The sequence below is a fragment of the Mesocricetus auratus genome, unplaced genomic scaffold (genome assembly GCF_017639785.1).
Source record: "Mesocricetus auratus isolate SY011 unplaced genomic scaffold, BCM_Maur_2.0 Super-Scaffold_100004, whole genome shotgun sequence".
In the NCBI taxonomy this organism is placed as follows: domain Eukaryota; kingdom Metazoa; phylum Chordata; class Mammalia; order Rodentia; family Cricetidae; genus Mesocricetus; species Mesocricetus auratus.
The window spans coordinates 101,836,612-101,853,963 of record NW_024429189.1 but is presented as its reverse complement, the minus strand read 5'-3'; the positions used below and the strand labels follow the sequence as shown (position 1 = coordinate 101,853,963).

The following is a 17,352-nucleotide window of genomic DNA, read 5'->3' as shown; positions in this document are numbered from 1 at the left end:
GGGATTGGGACCTGAGATCTCTGTGTTTAACAAAGTTGTGGTTCTGGGACTTCCTTTGAATGACCATCATGTGGTGATTTGTATGTTGTTCTCCAAGAATACACACCCACATTTGAATAGGTTCAAAGCCTATGAAGCTGCAGTCTATGCAAACTGTGCATATTGCATATCTCCTATGTATATATTAAAAATGACTTCAAAAGCATTCTCTTGACATTCAACAATTTATACATAGTTGCCACATCTTTGCTATCAGCTTGCTGATGTCCTTTATGACTTATTTCATGTGTTAAAATTCTATGTCCTTAAGTGTGTTTTATTTATTTTTGTCTTTGGCATCTATCAGACTGTTGTGCTAATGTTATTATTTTTAGTGAACATTTGGTTAGCAGTTTATTGATGTCATAACCTCTCAATCCCTGAACTGTAAAACCTTTAGCCCAAGCAATTCTAACCCCAAAGCCATTGTAGAAGAAATAACTCTGCTTAAATTATGACCCTTTTACCTGGGACCTGCTGACTTTATAATTCACTTGAATTTGTCCAATTTAGCCTGGGTAACCCACTCATCATCCACCAAGATAAAACTGTCATTCTGGTCAGCCTTCAGTCAGAGGTTCTTGGGTGGACCAATCTCTCATCGTTACTTTCAGAATTGAAAATATTGGTATTCATGTTGGAAGCTGGGTGATGGAGTGTGAATTGTGGAAACCAAATAGCCATGAAATACACTGTGAGCTTCCAAATCTACCAAGTCTGGGTCTTAGCCTTCTTAACAAAAACCTTCATAAGTGGCTTACCTGAACTCCATCCCACTTCGCAAACACGGTGGTGAGGAAGTGCACATTTTGAGAGGGTTGTCTGATATTTGACCTGACAGGGCCATGTTGATTTGGATATGAATTTATGTTTTATGAGAACTCTAGTTATACAGCATATGTGTTTTCTTTCTTCAGTAGAAGGGAGTGAACACATGTATTCTAGTGTTCTACCTCTCCTAAGATTTCGACTCCTTCCACTACATGGCAAACAGGGCTCAGCTACTTCCCACATTCTTCAGTGTGGTACCTCCATGTGGGGTCTCCCACATACTCTGGAGTTGCCCAGTCCCAGAACTGTGTTCCATCCCCTAGATCCCATCTGTCTTATTCCATACCATGTAATCTTCCTTAGTTGGAGCCACCCTGCTATTCTTCCAAGACCCATACCAGATACTTTTCACAGAACATCTCCTGTCGAGAAAAACTCTCTTCCATATATGTGAGCCTGGATCAGCCCTTCAGCTCCTGATTCAAATGTTGCCTTATCCATCAGTCTGTCAATCTTTCCCTGCCAAGTCTATTTAACATTTCCAGGTACATTCTTCATTCTTCCCCAGCCTTGAACATCCTTTTCTCCAATACTAATATATCTTTCTCATATTCCCTTCTTGCTACTTAATACACTAAATATCCTGCTAAGTTATTATATTTATGGTCTGTGCCCCTCTTGTAGAAGGTTAGCTTCAAAAGGGCTAGGATCGTTGCCATTTTTATCTAACATTTGTTTGAAATGTTTACTTAGCAAACAGTAATACTAATGACTATTTGCTGAATGAGTCCATGAACAGATGAAGTAGAGTTTTCCTTTTGCTGTGATAAAAATTATGGCATTGATTATGATGATGGTTGCTCTTATCTATGAACATACTGAAATTATGCGTCTTATGTGGTGTGTGAGACCATGTTCTTGAAGGAGAGAGAAATCCAGCCATCAAATATATGACTGTGTGTGCTCCACATGAGCAATACACACAAAGCTATCCCTTCATCATAACTTTTGCCTACAATGTGAAGTAGGAGAAGCATCCATGTAGTGGTTAGGAAGCAGGGACTCTATAGGCAGATGACCAATGCTCAAATCACTGATGTACCACTTTCTAGTTAGAACGTTTTGGGAAAGTCACCACATGGAAAATGTGCTGACTATCCCTAAAGCTAATGAGTGCTTTTTGGGGACTAAACAGAATGATGATTTCTAAAATGGCTTAGTATAATATATGTTCTAATAGTGAGTGTTCACTGCACGGCTGTTGTCTTCATTGCTATATTCTTATCAGAGGTTAGATGGCAGTGGTTGGTGCTGGAGGAAAGTTGTCATTTATTATTAAGATTAACTTGGACTCTCTTGGGTCTTTCAAGGCAATTCTTTCCTCCTCCTCCCCAATCCTTTTTTCTAGCATTCTTTTACTATTTCAATCTTTAGAAAATAATAATTTAAGTTCTGTATGTGTCTGTGTCTGTGCCTGAGTGTGTATCTGTACACCTTGTGCATGCAGTGGTCATGAAGTTCAGAAAATGCATTGGATGCCCAGAAACTGGAGTTACAAGCAGTTGTAAGATATGGTGTGGGCACTTGGAATAGAATCCAGATCCTCTGGAAGGCCAGTCAGAACTCTGAACTATTATGGCTGCCACCTTATTTCTTTAGTCCACCACCAAGGCAGTTCACCATGAGCTGCAGAACTTGTTAAAAGTACCTCTTTGGAATTCACCTTTAAGTTTCAGGTCCTCAAAGAAAGGTTCTTGGAACAGAATTATCATTAACAGCCTATTCTATGGGAGACTTGAATCAAGATTCAGGAAAAGGCCTCCATCTGGATTTTAACCAGTCCCCAGATGATCCCGATTTACACTTTAAGTTGATAATAATTGGCCAAGTAGAATATGATTTTGCATAGGTAAGTCATGTGAGTCTGACTTTTTAATTTTATATTGTCATGGAGGATCCAGAATGAAGACAAAAGCATTATACTGAGTCATCTATGACACAGCACATATTCTTCTTTTCTTTAATAGGTTAACTTATAAAATAAGAGGTTTCATTGTCCCATTTTCACACACATGTATCATTGTGTCTTGTTTATATTCAACCCACCTCCTCCCTCCATCCCTCTTCTCCACCCCTAGATGGCACTTTCCTTCTCTCAAACAGTATCCTCTCTGCTTTCATGCACATATACGTGTATGGCTCATTCACAAATCTAGCTCCTGTCTATGAGAGAAACAGGACGTTTTGCCTCTTTCTCTGTTAACCTTTCTTGTTCTCCCTTTCCCCTTTCCCGTTAGAGTCCCTGTTCTGCTTTCATTCCACATGTTTATGTTTAAATCTAGGTTGGACAGGAGATAGAACATGTGATGTATCTTTCTGAATCTGGCTTATTTAATGTAACATGATGATCTCCACTATACCCATTTTCTTGCATAACTTAATTCTTCTCTTTGGCCTAGTAACACTGTGTGTATTTATCACGTTGTCTTTACCCGTTCATTTTCTGATGGACACCTTGGTTAGTTCCCATCTACTGACTGTTGTGAATGGGGCAATGATAAATATGAATGTGCAAGCATCTCTGAGATATGTTGACCTAAGATTCCCTTGACCATCTGAGTCATATGGTAATCCTAACTGTAGTTTTTGGAGAGCTTCTATACTTATGTTCATAGTGGCTGTCCTGGTTTACCTTTCCAGCAGCATAGGAAAGTTTGCCTTTCCCCACATCCTCACTAGTATTTGTTGTCATTTGTTTCCATGATACTAGCCATTCTGACCTGGGTGAAATAGAATTTCAAAGTAGTTGAATTTGCATTTCCCTGACTGTTAAAAATGTTGAACATTTTTAAAAACATATTTATTGGTCCTTTATATTTCTTCTTTTGCAAACTATCTATTCAATTCACTTGCCTATTCATTGATTGGATGACTTGTTTTTATGGTGTTTAACCCTTACAGTTCTTTATACATTCTAATTTGCTGCCAATTATATAGTTGGCAAAGATTTTCTTCCTTCCATAGGCTGTCTCTTTATACACAGTGATTTTTCTTATGTGTACAGACTCATGGCAAAGAGATTATAACTCTATGAAACTATTTCCTTAATACTCTATTCATTTTGGTCAAGGTTACTCATTTCTTTTGCTTTTTGCCATTAGCTTATTTTCAAGGATAGCACTTTATTACAAAATTCACTTTGTGATTCTCTCTGTGTGTGATTAAATGTTAAATAATTATATTATTTTTAATGCATAAAAACAGTACCAAGAATTTTATAGTCTATGAGAAAATATTTTGGCAGTTATACCTTATCACTAACAAAGATGGTGCCTTTTGCTTTCACAGGTAACCTTGAGGCTTTGGAGGGAGAGCAGAACAGTGGGGAGCAGAGAGTTTTGTTGTATTTGTTCTTGCAAAGCTCAGTGATACAGAAGTAGAAGGGAAAACTTCATTTGCAGCACATGCTTCATTTTTGACAGAATTTTTTTGCTTCCTTGTGATATCCCAAAGATTCCCAGAAACTACGATAACCCAAAATCCAAAAATAAACCAGGAAAGGAAAAAACAAAACAGCTTCACTGAGGGATCAGAGGAAACTTATCAAACATTCGAGAAGTGTTAGTGTGGCGGGCACTGGGTAGCCTGTTTACACTCCACTCTGTTGGCATTCACTTCTGTACTGTGCCCTTTGAGTCGTCTGAGAGCAGCAAACGTTTGCTCCTCCAAAAATGCCCTGCAGCTGCACGAACACAAGCCGTGCTCCTCTGCTTACCAGCTTAATGTGCTCTCTCTTCTGGTACTTCTCACTGTAATACTGCTCTTGCCGAAGATTAAGCAGCTGCTGCTGCTGCTTGTCCTTCAAGTCTATTAGCTTCTGGGTCATTTCTGCATCCAGAGCAGCGAGGTCTTGCTCAATGGCCGATGAGCCATGGTCAGGGCTGCCAGGTTCAGATCTGCAAAGACACAGTGCTTGGCTCAGGAACTAAGCAGGTAGTAACAGGTGACTGGAAAGTTCTGGAATGACTCCTCTCAGGGTCACTGGACTTGGGAAGAGACTAAGCCATTAGAAGGAGAAGGTGACATTCCCACATCCAGATAGAAACTATCTTTGAGTAAATTGCTCTTCACATTATATGGAGTGCTCAGGGGAGATGATGGATGGGTAGGAAATGATGTAATGAACACAATGCCTGATGACTACTTTGAGAAATATGTAGGATTTACTTGTGGATTAAGGGAGATGAGAGGCAAGAAGACATAGTTAGGACCTCAAGATCTTGGCTTCTTCTGATACATCTTTAGATACTAGGTGTTTGGGGGACTTTTTGCTGTTGTTATTGTTTGGCTATTTTGAGGGACAGTCTAAAAAATAACCACATGGTAATGCTTATACATCTTCCATAAAAACAGGGTCAAAGCAATTACAACACTGCTAGAAATAAATCCTTTGATGATCTGATACTGGGAAAGTATTTCTCTTTTGGAAGAACATGCACGCTTTGTTTAGTCAGAGAAGTAGAATTATATGACCTATATTTCCTTTTCTCAGAGCCTAAGAATTTAGTTCTGTGTTCAAAGACAGAAACTTCATCAAAAGTTGATGCTGTACTACAGAAATACAATGTGAACTATGCATGTGATATTTTACCATGTATGTCATTTAAAGCTTTTAGCAGTCATCTTCAAAAAAGAAGTGGATGATACTAATTTTAACAAGATATATTATATGATGGATATGATGTGAATACCCTAATAATAGCATTCAAGAGCCTGAAACAGGTTGTGAATTTGAGGGCCATTTTTAGCTACATGGTAAGCCCAGGACGCAAAGTAATAATTGTGTGTGCATATGTTAATTTAACCAATTAGAAGAACTCAAAAGATGTAAGAGTTATTTTAGTTTTCTTTTTTAATTGAGTCCAAGAACTCTGTTGTATAATCCATAGTTTGACCACAATATAATACTGATAAAATGCACTTTTTTCTTGCCCAGGTTAAATGTGAATTTTCCCACTGAACTATACCCCAATACAAATGAGCCATATTTGAAGGGCCTAATAGCCATATGTGGGTCACAGTTCTTGTCTAAGGTGTGTGTGTGTGTGTGTGTGTGTGTGTGTGTGTGTGTGTGTATGTGTATGTGTAGGAGGCATGGATGTTCCTGTGCTCACAGGTCAGCACTAGGGGGAATCTGGAACTTTAAATACACAGGGTTATTCCTTCAAAGAAAGAGATCTATAATCTGTTATCTCCCCAGAAGCATGGACACAAATGTGATTAATAGCTTGGTAGCCTTTGTGCTGTCTGTGTGGTTGAGACCACACTAGATCCTCCTGTGGACCGTTTTCATGAGCTTGTTTTTCTCAGTCAATCTATAAATCCATCCTTATGGATGATGTCACATATATTTTACAGAGTTTTGATGTAGTCATGTACAATCTTTATTTAGTTTATTTTGTGCTTTATTGTGCACATTGGATCAAGCTAATTCTCAACAGTAAGATGTTCATCAAATTGTGCTGTGCTTAAATATGCCTTAAATAAACTATCTGTGGTCAGACTCGTGAAGACTGAATCAACATGGCTACTTTGTCATGTTGAATACTTTCTTCCTCTTGCAGATCATTACTCTGGTGTCCATGGTGGTCACACAGACCCGGCATCGTGTGTGTGTGTGTGTGTGTGTGTGTGTGTGTGTGTGTGATTCAAGCAAAGTGGAAGGTTTTGGAAGCCCTGTCTGGCTTCCTCTGCATGGTGGCATGTTAAGATATCATAGGCTGCAGAGGTGTATCAATATACATGTCTCCAGTAATGTTAGTTTGATGCACTATTAGGAATTAGGCATAAAAGAAAATAAACAAACGAATGTGTGCATCATTCAGCTGGAGTTCTTTGGAGGTATTTTAGAGCAAACTTCACCTTCACTGGCTGTGTAGTTACAGGTAAATGCTATTGATTTAACCTTTAGATTCCCCTTCAAAGAGTGACAAATTTTACCTGCAAAGAATGACAAATTTCACCTGCTATATCCTACATCTGTTCTACCTCTAAGGAAAGGTGATTTTGCTACTTTTTAAAAAAATCAAATATAACATTTCAATTGTGTTTTCAAGGTGAGCACATGTTATATCATATGCCACAATATGGCTCTCAAGTCGCATCCTGCCTTTCCCTACAGCCTGGTGGCAAAGAGGATGACTCAGAGGGCTGTGAGAGGAAGGACACAGCCCAGCCTACTGCGTTCTCAGCCCATGGACAGGAGGCTTTCACACTCAGACAGCACAGCCCACTGTGTTCTTAGCTCAGGGACAGGTAACTTACACACTCAGTTTCAGGGTGACTTAAAGAATTTCCAGATAGAGAAGAAGGCTATATTTCCCATGGAAATCATTCGCTGTAATTCAAACCCTTGAAAAGACTCTACTGAGAGCTGATGACACGTTTCCAAGAAAGTTCCTACTATGAATTCTACATCCGGTTTCCTGGATCTGTGATGACAGTTGGCTTACCCTGATCACATCTACTCATTTATCAGCAAACAGGAAAAGATATCTCACTAGTGTGATTTGTAAAACAATTGTCTTGGTGAGACCCTGTAATCCCAGCACTCAGGAAGCTAAAGCAAAATATTGCAAAACTGAGACTAGTCTTAGTTAGTTCAGGGCCAGCCTAAGCTACACAGAGACTGCTTCTCAAAAACCCAATCAACTAACCAAATAAATATTTTTGTTTTTGATTTTTTTGGGACAGGGTTTCTATGTGTAGCTTTGTAGACCAGGTTGTTCTCCAACTCACAGATATCCCGCTGCCTCTGTTTCCAAAGTGCTGGGATTAAAGGTGTGTGCCACCACCTCCTGGCATCAAAGGAATATTTTTTTTTAAATACAAACTACAGAAAATCAAGTAAATAAGGAAAGCAATGGCTTAAAATAATTTTTCACTAGTATGATATTTATTTAAAAACTCAAGTGCACAATGCAATAGAACTCAAGGGTACTTTTGCTTTTAAAACTTAAAAATCTTCTAAACTATGTATTTTAACATTTCAAATAACATTTTACTTTAAGTAGTGTGGACTGGTGTTCATGATGATTTTAGAATAATGTCTTACATGATGCTATTAGTGTTCATTAACTAAAGTTAAAAATGTAAAATTTTTTTGATATTTTGCTAAATAAACCCAAGGAAGACAAAAATTCTTCTCTAAAAAGACAGTAAGAAAATTTAAGTCACCCTCACTTTATTCATAGTTCCATAATTATTAAACATTGAAGAAAATCTTTTCACAATAAAAATGAACCTCACTGATCAGAGCAAAATATTATTTATCATCAACAAACCTGCAAGAAACGCTTCAAGAAAATATATGATCATAACTTAGGAAAGTGAGCTCAAATATTAGAGCAGTTGATAAGTAATCTTATTTGGCTTTGCTGTTTCATAGATGTATTCACAGTATGGACATTTACACTAGAGCAGTAATCAGTTTCTAAATTCTTTGTGAGACAATGGGCACCTCTTCTGGAAACAGCCACATGTCATGCTCCAAAGTCACCATGTCACAGAACAAAGCTGGTAGGTAGGCACCATTCTTTGGCCCCACTGTGGCCATATCCTGTGTTCTGTTTATGTTTCTGATGTGGCCATAAGTAAGGGGGCTTCAGGGCCTTGTTGTTGTACTTTGGAACATGTCTATACATACTGTGTGTGCGGCAGTGGGGAGCACAGAGGGAACATGTCTGTATACACTCTGTGGGCTGAGTGGAGAGTGCACAGGGAACATGTCTGTATATACTGTGTGCTGCAGTGTGGAGTGCACAGGGAACATGTCTGTACACACTGTGTGCTGCAGTGGGGAGCTCACAGGGAACATGTCTGTACACACTGTGTGCTGCAGTGGGGAGCTCACAGGGAACATGTCTGTACACACTGTGTGCTGCAGTGAGAATGCACAGGGAACATGTCTGTATACTGTGTGTGCTGCAGTGTGGAGTGCACAGGGAACATGTCTGTATACTGTGTGTGCTGCAGTGTGGAGTGCACAGGGAACATGTCTGTATACTGTGTGTGCAGCAGTGGGGACACAGAGGGAACATGTCTGTACACACTGTGTGCTGCAGTGGGGAGCTCACAGGGAACATGTCTGTACACACTGTGTGCTGCAGTGGAGAGCTCACAGGGAACATGTCTGTACACACTGTGTGCTGCAGTGGGGAGCTCACAGGGAACATGTCTGTACACACTGTGTGCTGCAGTGGAGAGCTCACAGGGAACATGTCTGTACACACTGTGTGCTGCAGTGGGGAGCTCACAGGGAACATGTCTGTACACACTGTGTGCTGCAGTGAGAATGCACAGGGAACATGTCTGTATGTACTGTGTGCTGCAGTGAGAATGCACAGAGAACATGTCTGTATACTGTGTGTGCTGCAGTGTGGAGTGCACAGGGAACATGTCTGTACACACTGTGTGCTGCAGTGGGGAGCTCACAGGGAACATGTCTGTACACACTGTGTGCTGCAGTGGGGAGCTCACAGGGAACATGTCTGTACACACTGTGTGCTGCAGTGAGAATGCACAGGGAACATGTCTGTATACTGTGTGTGCTGCAGTGTGGAGTGCACAGGGAACATGTCTGTATACTGTGTGTGCTGCAGTGTGGAGTGCACAGGGAACGTGTCTGTATATACTGTGTCCTGCAGTGGGGAGCTTACATTGAAGGTGCACGTGAGTGCTTACTTCCTTTTTGCTGTGTTCTTCCCAGAACCTCAGTTTATCTGGAAACCTTATTTGTAAATTTTCCTGTTTTTGTTGCCATTGTAGTAGTTATGATAGGTAAGACTAAATAAAGACGGACCCTAATCTAGGGACTAATAGCTTTAGAATACTGAGAAAATTTGGGCAGGTAACCCTATACAGAATGAAAGCCATGCGACAGTGTAGGCAAGAGTCTGATAAGATGAGTCTACATGTTAAAGCAACCAAGCAGATTTCCTGTAATTGCAAAAAGAGACCAGGAACTGTGTTTCCCTAACACGCCTCAGAGCTGATTTCCTGATCACATACTGATTTTGGATTCCTAAGCTCTGGAACTGTGATACAGTGTTTTAAGTACCCAGTTTGTGGTACCTTGCTCTGTGGTACTAGGGAACCAGTCCAGCACATCTGTCTAACACATCCTTGATGTGATCAATAGAGATTAACCTGGGGTGAAACAGTTCCACACCAGAAGGCAAAAGACCCCAGTGTGATCAGAAAGAACCTATGTCAAAAAGGCAAGGGCCATCTATATGAACAACCTACAATGGGATTTGAAAGGAACAGCCAAGGTGAGATCCACATGGAAGTCAGAAAGCAGAATACTGAGACTGGTATTTAGCAGCCAGCATCTGCTACAGTTTAGAGGGAAAGCCCTCCATCTTCCTGCAGGAGATCTGACAGGAGGAGCCCATGAGCTCAGGAATGCTTGCTTCCCTTTCTCATCACAGCAGTCTAAGCAGGCAGGGAAGAGTGGCTTTTACGTGGCTGGAGAAATAGACTGGAGAGGCATGTAGGATTTAACCAAGGCCTTTGTGATGTCTTTCAATTTCTGGTACACCACGGAAGAATTCTTGACCAAATCATTTTTCTGAGGCCTAGACAATATGAACTTTTACTAAAATGTTGCAGTTGAGCGAGATGACAGGGAGGGGCTTGGTGAGAGTAGGTGGGTTCTCAGGGAGAGGTCTCTGAGAACTGATCTTACCAATAAAAAGACTTCAGACCAACAGGGGCAGCAAACCCTCTAGCTTGTCAGAACTGCAAAGCCCCCACTACAGGTTTGTGTCAGACACTGGGATGGAGGACCAGACTTCAGAGTCTGAGTAGCTCTCCCTTTGCTGTCCCTGCCAGTGACACTCTGTTTTAGCCAGAGTGGAGTGCCTTGAACAGATGTGGACATGGTGATCACATATATTTCAATCGCCCCAAAGGATACCTGGAAAGTTCCAGAACAATGCAGTCATGTCTTCTCTCCTCCAAGTATCCACTTCATATCCTAAATTCTCTTAGAAAAATAGCACAAGAATCCAGCCTTTTCTTCTATTTCTGCCACCCTCTTTCTAGGAGAAGCATTTATCACCACTCAGCTGGACTCCTGACAAAGTGTTCCCTTCCAGCCTCTCTGTTCCTGCTCTGAGTCCTCAGTCCTCACAGAGTACCATCTGGGCACCACAACTTCAGCATCACATGTTCCAAGTGTGGCTGAATTAGAATCTGCCAGTAGCTCATGAAAAGACCAGCATAAGAGTCCATCTTCCATGCAGCAGCTAGGAGTATCATCTGAGGTTATTAATTAGACTATAAATGTTTCACTGAATTGTTTTCTTCAATGAATTTTTATTCAAGCACATAAGTTCTGAATTACTTGCTACTTGCTTCAACTCTAAAAGAACTTGCTGAAACAGTGCCAACTCTACTATCCCTGCAACAAGTTAATTTTACCTTCTTTGAATCTTTCCCTTGACCTATAACCTCTCTCTCCCTCCCTCCCTCCCTCCCTCTCTCTCTCTCTCTCTCTCTCTCTCTCTCTTTCTGGTTGTCCATGGTTGACACCTCATTCTATACTGACAAGTAAGAATGACTTTTCCAGCTGGGAGTTTTGGCATGAGCCTATAATCTCAGCATTGGGACACCAAGGCAGAAATATCATGAGTTCAAGTCTATCCCAAGTATCTTTGGGTTCCTATTGCTGTGATGGAAACACCTTTACCAAAAGAAGGTTGGGAAGGAAAGGTTCATTTGGTTTACATTTCCTGGGTCAGAGTCCATTGAGGGAAGCCAAGACAGGAACTCAAACAAGGCTGGAAACTGGAGGCAGAAGCTGAATCAGAAGCCATGGATAAGCACAGCTTATTGACTTGCTCCTAATGGTCTGCTCAGCAGCCTACCTTCTTATAGAACTCAGAACCACCAAGCCAGTGGTGACACCACCCACAATGAGCTGAATCCTCTCACATCAATCATTAATGAAGAAAATGCCCTCCAGGATTTCCCAGAGCCAACCTTATGGAGGCATTTTCTCAATTGAAGTTCCCTCCTCTCAGTGTCAAGTTGACATAAGAAGTAGTTGGCACACCAAGCTACATGGTTACACTCTGTTACAAAACTATAGAGACTGGGTATGTAACTAAGTAGTAAAGGATTTATCAAGCATTTACAACTCCATAGGTTCCATTCCCAGCACTGAAAAAAACAAAACAAAAAACAATCAAACAAACAAAAAACAATGGGGGGGTCTTCTGTTCTCTAAGGTCATTCTATATCACAGTATTGTTCCTTTTTTATCATCTTCATGATTATGCTCTATGGCTACATTAGTTATCCTTTTTTTCCTCATTACCATGATGTCTTGGGTTTCTATTGCTGTCATAAAACACCATGATCCAAACAACTTGGGTAGCAAGGGAATTACTTCATCTTACACTTCCAGATAAGATAACAGTTCATCATTGAAGTAAGTCAAGGAAGGACCTCAAGACAGGAAATGATGCAGAGGCCATGGAGAAACGTTACTGACTTGTTCCTCGTGGCTTAGCTACCTTGCTTTCTGACAGACCCCAGGACCTTGGATGGCACCACCCAAAGTAAACTGAACCCTCCCACATCAAACATCAGTCAAGAAAATATGCCACAGGGTCGTCCATGGGCAGTTTGGTGAGGACATTTTCTAGGTTGAAGTTTTCCCTCTTACAAAATGACTCTAGCTTGTGTAAGTTGACATAAAGCTAACTGGCACAGGAGACTATATATTTGCTATTTGTGGGTAAAATTTTTATAGATTACAATCATTGCATTACCCAAAGGGCATGGAAAATATAATAATAATATTATTTCATACCTGTGCCAGGCAAGCTTTCTCCACCACATTCTTAGTGGTCTAAGTACATGATTCTGTGAGAGCCTTAGACCCTGGAGTACATATCAGGGCATTATGAGTTTCAAGTATTAAAAGACGGTTGAAACTTCCCCTCATCTCTTCAACTAGACTTTAGGTACATAAGAGTTCTGTGCCTGCCCTGTTGACAGCTGCTATGGTGGGAGGTGTGTCAGCCACCTGATACATGACTCATAGAATAGAGCTCTGGGAGTCTAACTGTGTATCTACCCAAGAATTTGCTCAAATGTAAAAATCAATAACCACAGTCACAGCTATCCTGGAAGCAGGGAAAGAAAGTTTACTGCAGTTCAGCCATTCAAGACTAACTTGGAAAACTAGCAAGACATTGTTTCTTACAAGGAAAAGGGAAGGAGGGAAAGGAAGGTCAGAGGGAGGGAAAGAAGGAGAGAGGAAACCAAATTAAATTCACAAGCAAAAGTGAACTGCTCAAGAACAGCAGAGTGGAGCAGGTGGAATGACTTTCCTCCCTGTGGTGGCACAGGTTAAAAAATGTGGCACAATACATAAATAATTATCCATCTTTCTCCCCCCCCCAAGGGAAAGCATCTCCTCTATCACGGTATAAAATTAGCAAGTACCTATCAACTCACTTTTTCTTGCTGTCCTTCTTGGCAGACTTTTCCAAGGCTGCCCTCCGTCGCAAGTAGTCATTCTGAATCTCATTGTACTTGGTGGTGTGCTCCTTGATGAGCTCTGTGGTTTTCTTGTGGTGTCTCTTGACCAGGTCTTTCATTTCCTTGTAGTGCTTCTTTTGAAGTTTCACGAATGATTTCTGTTGCTTAAGCTCTTCGATGGTCTGTGCTTCTACTTCTGCAACAGAGAAACGTACTAGCTGCGTGACAGGGTGGATTGAGAGTCCAGAGGAGGGACAGGGGTACCCTGCTTAGAGAGGACCAGCCCATCCCCACCAAGAGCACAGCTTGCATGTCAGAACTAGCGGTCAACTGCTTGGACTCGAGAGCCTAGCAAGGTGCTACCTACCAAACTTTTCAGAGGCCCAGTTCTTTCATCTGTAGCTTTTAAGTTTGGTGCCCTAGAAATAGAGTTTACGATGGGGTTGCGATGCCTGCGACTTACTGAAGGCTGTGGGGACAGGAGGAAGAGAACCGAACAAGGTGCATGGTAACTTCAGTGTGGCTTTGGAATAATCCCAGGAGAATCCCAAGTGTGCACTACACCCCAGGGCTGGTCTCCTCATGAATAAAGGCCAGCTTCTTGCGAATTTGGTATACTCAGAAGGCAGACACAACTTTCTAGAACTATCTCCCTTTAGATAGAGGGTAAATTTGCAGAGAGTAGAAACTAGACTTGAACAACCTAGCCCCACTACAGCTGGGAATAAGATGCACCACGTTAGAGGAAAATGGAGCACCTGTTTGAGGATGATGAGATTTCTATTAGTTCACAAGGCTGGTCTGATGGTGAAATTAAAAGAAAAATTCATGGAAAGTGTTGAATAGTTTTTGGCACAATGCCTGTAGAGACTCAGCAAATAATCACACAGGCTCAGCATCTCTCGGGGAACTCACTGACAAGGGACATGCCATAGGGTTCTCCCTATATCTTAGTGAATGTAATAGTCGAGTGTGTTAAGTAAGTGTCCTATAATCTAATTTTCACCAAGGCTCCAGCAGAGCTAGTGGTCACCTGTATGACTGCAGTGTTTTATCCAATGCTGAGAAAAAAGGTCAATGTGACAAAGCCTGGCTCAGTATTTCATATGCACGTTTCATCAGTTCTATAAGATGCATTTTTAAAAATGCATCATCACTTCTGAAATTAAGATTCCTTAAGTTCCCTTGTTGCTTTTCCTAGAATTAGAAGAATGGGGGCGTGGGAAGTCTTTCAGTGTACAGTGTGTTAACTTCGATGATTTATCATTTATTTGGACCCAGATTAAGTCAGAGTTCATATGTTCCATTTCTTGATATGAAATTTCTGTTTTGGGAACAACAACAACAACAATGCCATAAATATTTAGAGCTATCAGGCAATTCAGAAATAATGTATGTCATGAATCATAACAACCCTGAGTAGAAAACAAAATGCATTGCACATAAACAGGGGAGCTGGAACAGTGATTTCTGTTGTGAAATATCAAGGCCTTTGCAGAGCTGAGCACTTCCTGCTTGTACCACGCATCTTCCCTGACAGCTAATTTTTCTTCTTTTTGAAGAAAGAAGACGAGGAGAAAACTAGGTACATTTATTTAACGGTTTCCCTCAGGCTCAAACTGACTCCTGCTGGTTGCATAATAAGTGCTTGCATTAAGAATTTATATTGTCCAAACATGACTGGACAACAACTTTTGTTTCTTGACCCTGTGGTATGACAGTCTGCTAATATTGCCAGAAGGTGCAGTTTGGGGGTTACAGTTGTGATTTTAGCTATTCAATCATATTAGCAGGAAAAAAATGACTTGTTTCTGTTGTACTTGAGTCTTAAAGAAAAGTGCCCATAGTTTAGTGACAATTTCCAAAGGCTTTAGTACCACCTGTATTTCAAAATGGGGGACCCAAACTCCCGGAAGAAACAAGCTCTGAACAGACTACGTGCTCAGCTTATAAAGAAAAAAGAATCTCTAGCTGACCAGTTTGACTTCAAGATGTATATTGCCTTTGTGTTCAAGGAGAAGAAGAAAAAGTCAGTACTCTTTGAAGTGTCTGAGGTTATACCAGTCATGACAAATAATTATGAAGAAAATATTCTGAAAGGTGTACGAGATTCCAGCTATTCCTTGGAAAGTTCTATAGAGCTTCTACAGAAGGATGTGGTACAGCTCCATGCTCCTCGATACCAGTCTATGAGAAGGGATGTAATTGGCTGTACTCAGGAGATGGATTTCATTCTTTGGCCTCGGAATGATATTGAGAAAATTGTTTGTCTCCTGTTTTCTAGGTGGAAGGAATCTGATGAACCTTTTAGGCCTGTTCAGGCCAAATTTGAATTTCATCACGGTGACTATGAGAAACAGTTTCTGCATGTACTGAGCCGCAAGGACAAGACAGGAATTGTTGTCAACAATCCTAACCAGTCAGTGTTTCTCTTCATTGACAGCATTTGCAGACTCCAAAAAACAAAGCCACCATCTTCAAGTTATGCAGCATCTGCCTCTACCTGCCACAGGAACAGCTCACTCACTGGGCAGTTGGCACCATAGAGGATCACCTCCGTCCTTATATGCCAGAGTAAATAAGAGCATTGACCAGCAAAATGGAGAAGACCAGAGAATGCAGCAGTGGTTTTCTTTTCTTGTTTTCTTACCACTTTTCTTTCAGAGTTTAAGGAAAATGGACTCATGCACAGAACACTATGCATTTTGAAACTTGTTCATCCTGGATTTATTTTAATCATTTGTATCACAGAACTTTAAAAAAAAATCAGATGTCTTCTGCACGGACTGTGAAGGAAGGTGCTTTGCAGATTGCTGCACTGCATCAGCATCTTACTAAAATGTGAAGGAAGGACTATTGTACACTGAAATGCTTAATGTATCTGAAAGCACAGGTGATGCTCAGTGTTGTGGTCTTCATGTTTGTGCTGGTTTTTGCCTCTGACATCTGTCATCAGTATTGAGGGTGAGAGTGAATGTAACAGGTATAAATAAGACTTAAAAACTTAATAGCTTTGCTATAATCACCGTTGTTCCAGAGCACTGTCAGATTCATTCTAATGACCAGAATGGTTGTTACAAAAAGAAATTACAACCATGGGAAAGAAATCTTAATGAAAAAAGCATCTCATTGAGGTATTTTTGCCTCATGTGCACTGGACCATGTTTGTTTTCTTGGTACTCATTAGTACATGTATTTTTTCCCAGATCTCTTTCCTCGAGTTGCTGTTATAGAGTACTCTGCTGTGTGCAGATGCATTTTATACACATTAACGCAGATCTGGAGTCTGGCATGGCTAAATGCAGCTATAAAACAGGAACATTCATAGCTGCAAAAACCATCATAAGTAGAGGACTTTTTGGTTTTTGTTTTGTTTTTGGTGTTAGAAAATTTAATTACAAATAAAAAAAATCCAGTGAATTTTGCAGAAATACTGGTTTCTACACCATCCTAAAGAAGTTGAGTGTTTGGAATAGAAAACAATATTAAAAGTGGGGATCTTACATTGTAAAATTAACCAGAGTGTCAAGAGTTCTGAATGCAGAACTTAATTGTGCAATGAACATAAGGAAAGACTACTGTATAGCTTTTTTTATTTTTATTTTTTTTCTTTTAAATGAAGAAAAGCTTTGCTTAAGGGTTGCATACTTTTATTGGAGTAAATCAGAATGATCCTGCTCCATTGGAGTAAAACTAGTGCTTACTGGTTTCCATTTGTATTTAGCTTCTGGTTGGAATTTGGAAAAAAAATGAAACCTAAATAAAATAGGTGAAAGCTTCCTGGCTATTAAGATAAAAAAAAAAGAATTTATAGTCCTGAGGAATTGTCACATTTCCTATTAACCAACTGCACCTTACTTTGTAGAAGAATGGTTTCTGGAGCTTCAGCTGTGGACAGTTTAGAAATGGAGCACCCCATGCTCTAGCCTGTGAGAAAAAGACACGCTAAACTATCTTTGAAAAAGCTTCCAGGCAAAAGGCTATCCC

General features: G+C 40.5%; 2 protein-coding genes across 4 annotated transcripts in view; one reads left to right on the top strand and one right to left on the bottom strand.

The window, feature by feature from the left end:
• Positions 1-17,352, bottom strand: part of Plcb1 (phospholipase C beta 1) — a 667,876-nt gene that overhangs the window by 96,320 nt on the left and 554,204 nt on the right. For all 3 annotated transcript variants that reach the window (XM_040746354.1, XM_040746355.1, XM_040746356.1), the window contains 2 exons: positions 13,342-13,561; positions 4,586-4,766 (listed from right to left, as the gene is read on the bottom strand). In XM_040746354.1, coding sequence (XP_040602288.1) covers positions 4,586-4,766; positions 13,342-13,561 — 401 coding nt within the window. The remainder of the gene's footprint in view (positions 1-4,585; positions 4,767-13,341; positions 13,562-17,352) is intronic.
• LOC121140535 (uncharacterized protein C6orf62 homolog) lies at positions 15,015-17,144 on the top strand. Its single transcript, XM_040746357.1, is given in 2 exon segments — positions 15,015-15,804; positions 15,807-17,144. Coding segments are annotated over 2 exon segments (684 nt in total). The 5' UTR covers positions 15,015-15,257; the 3' UTR covers positions 15,944-17,144.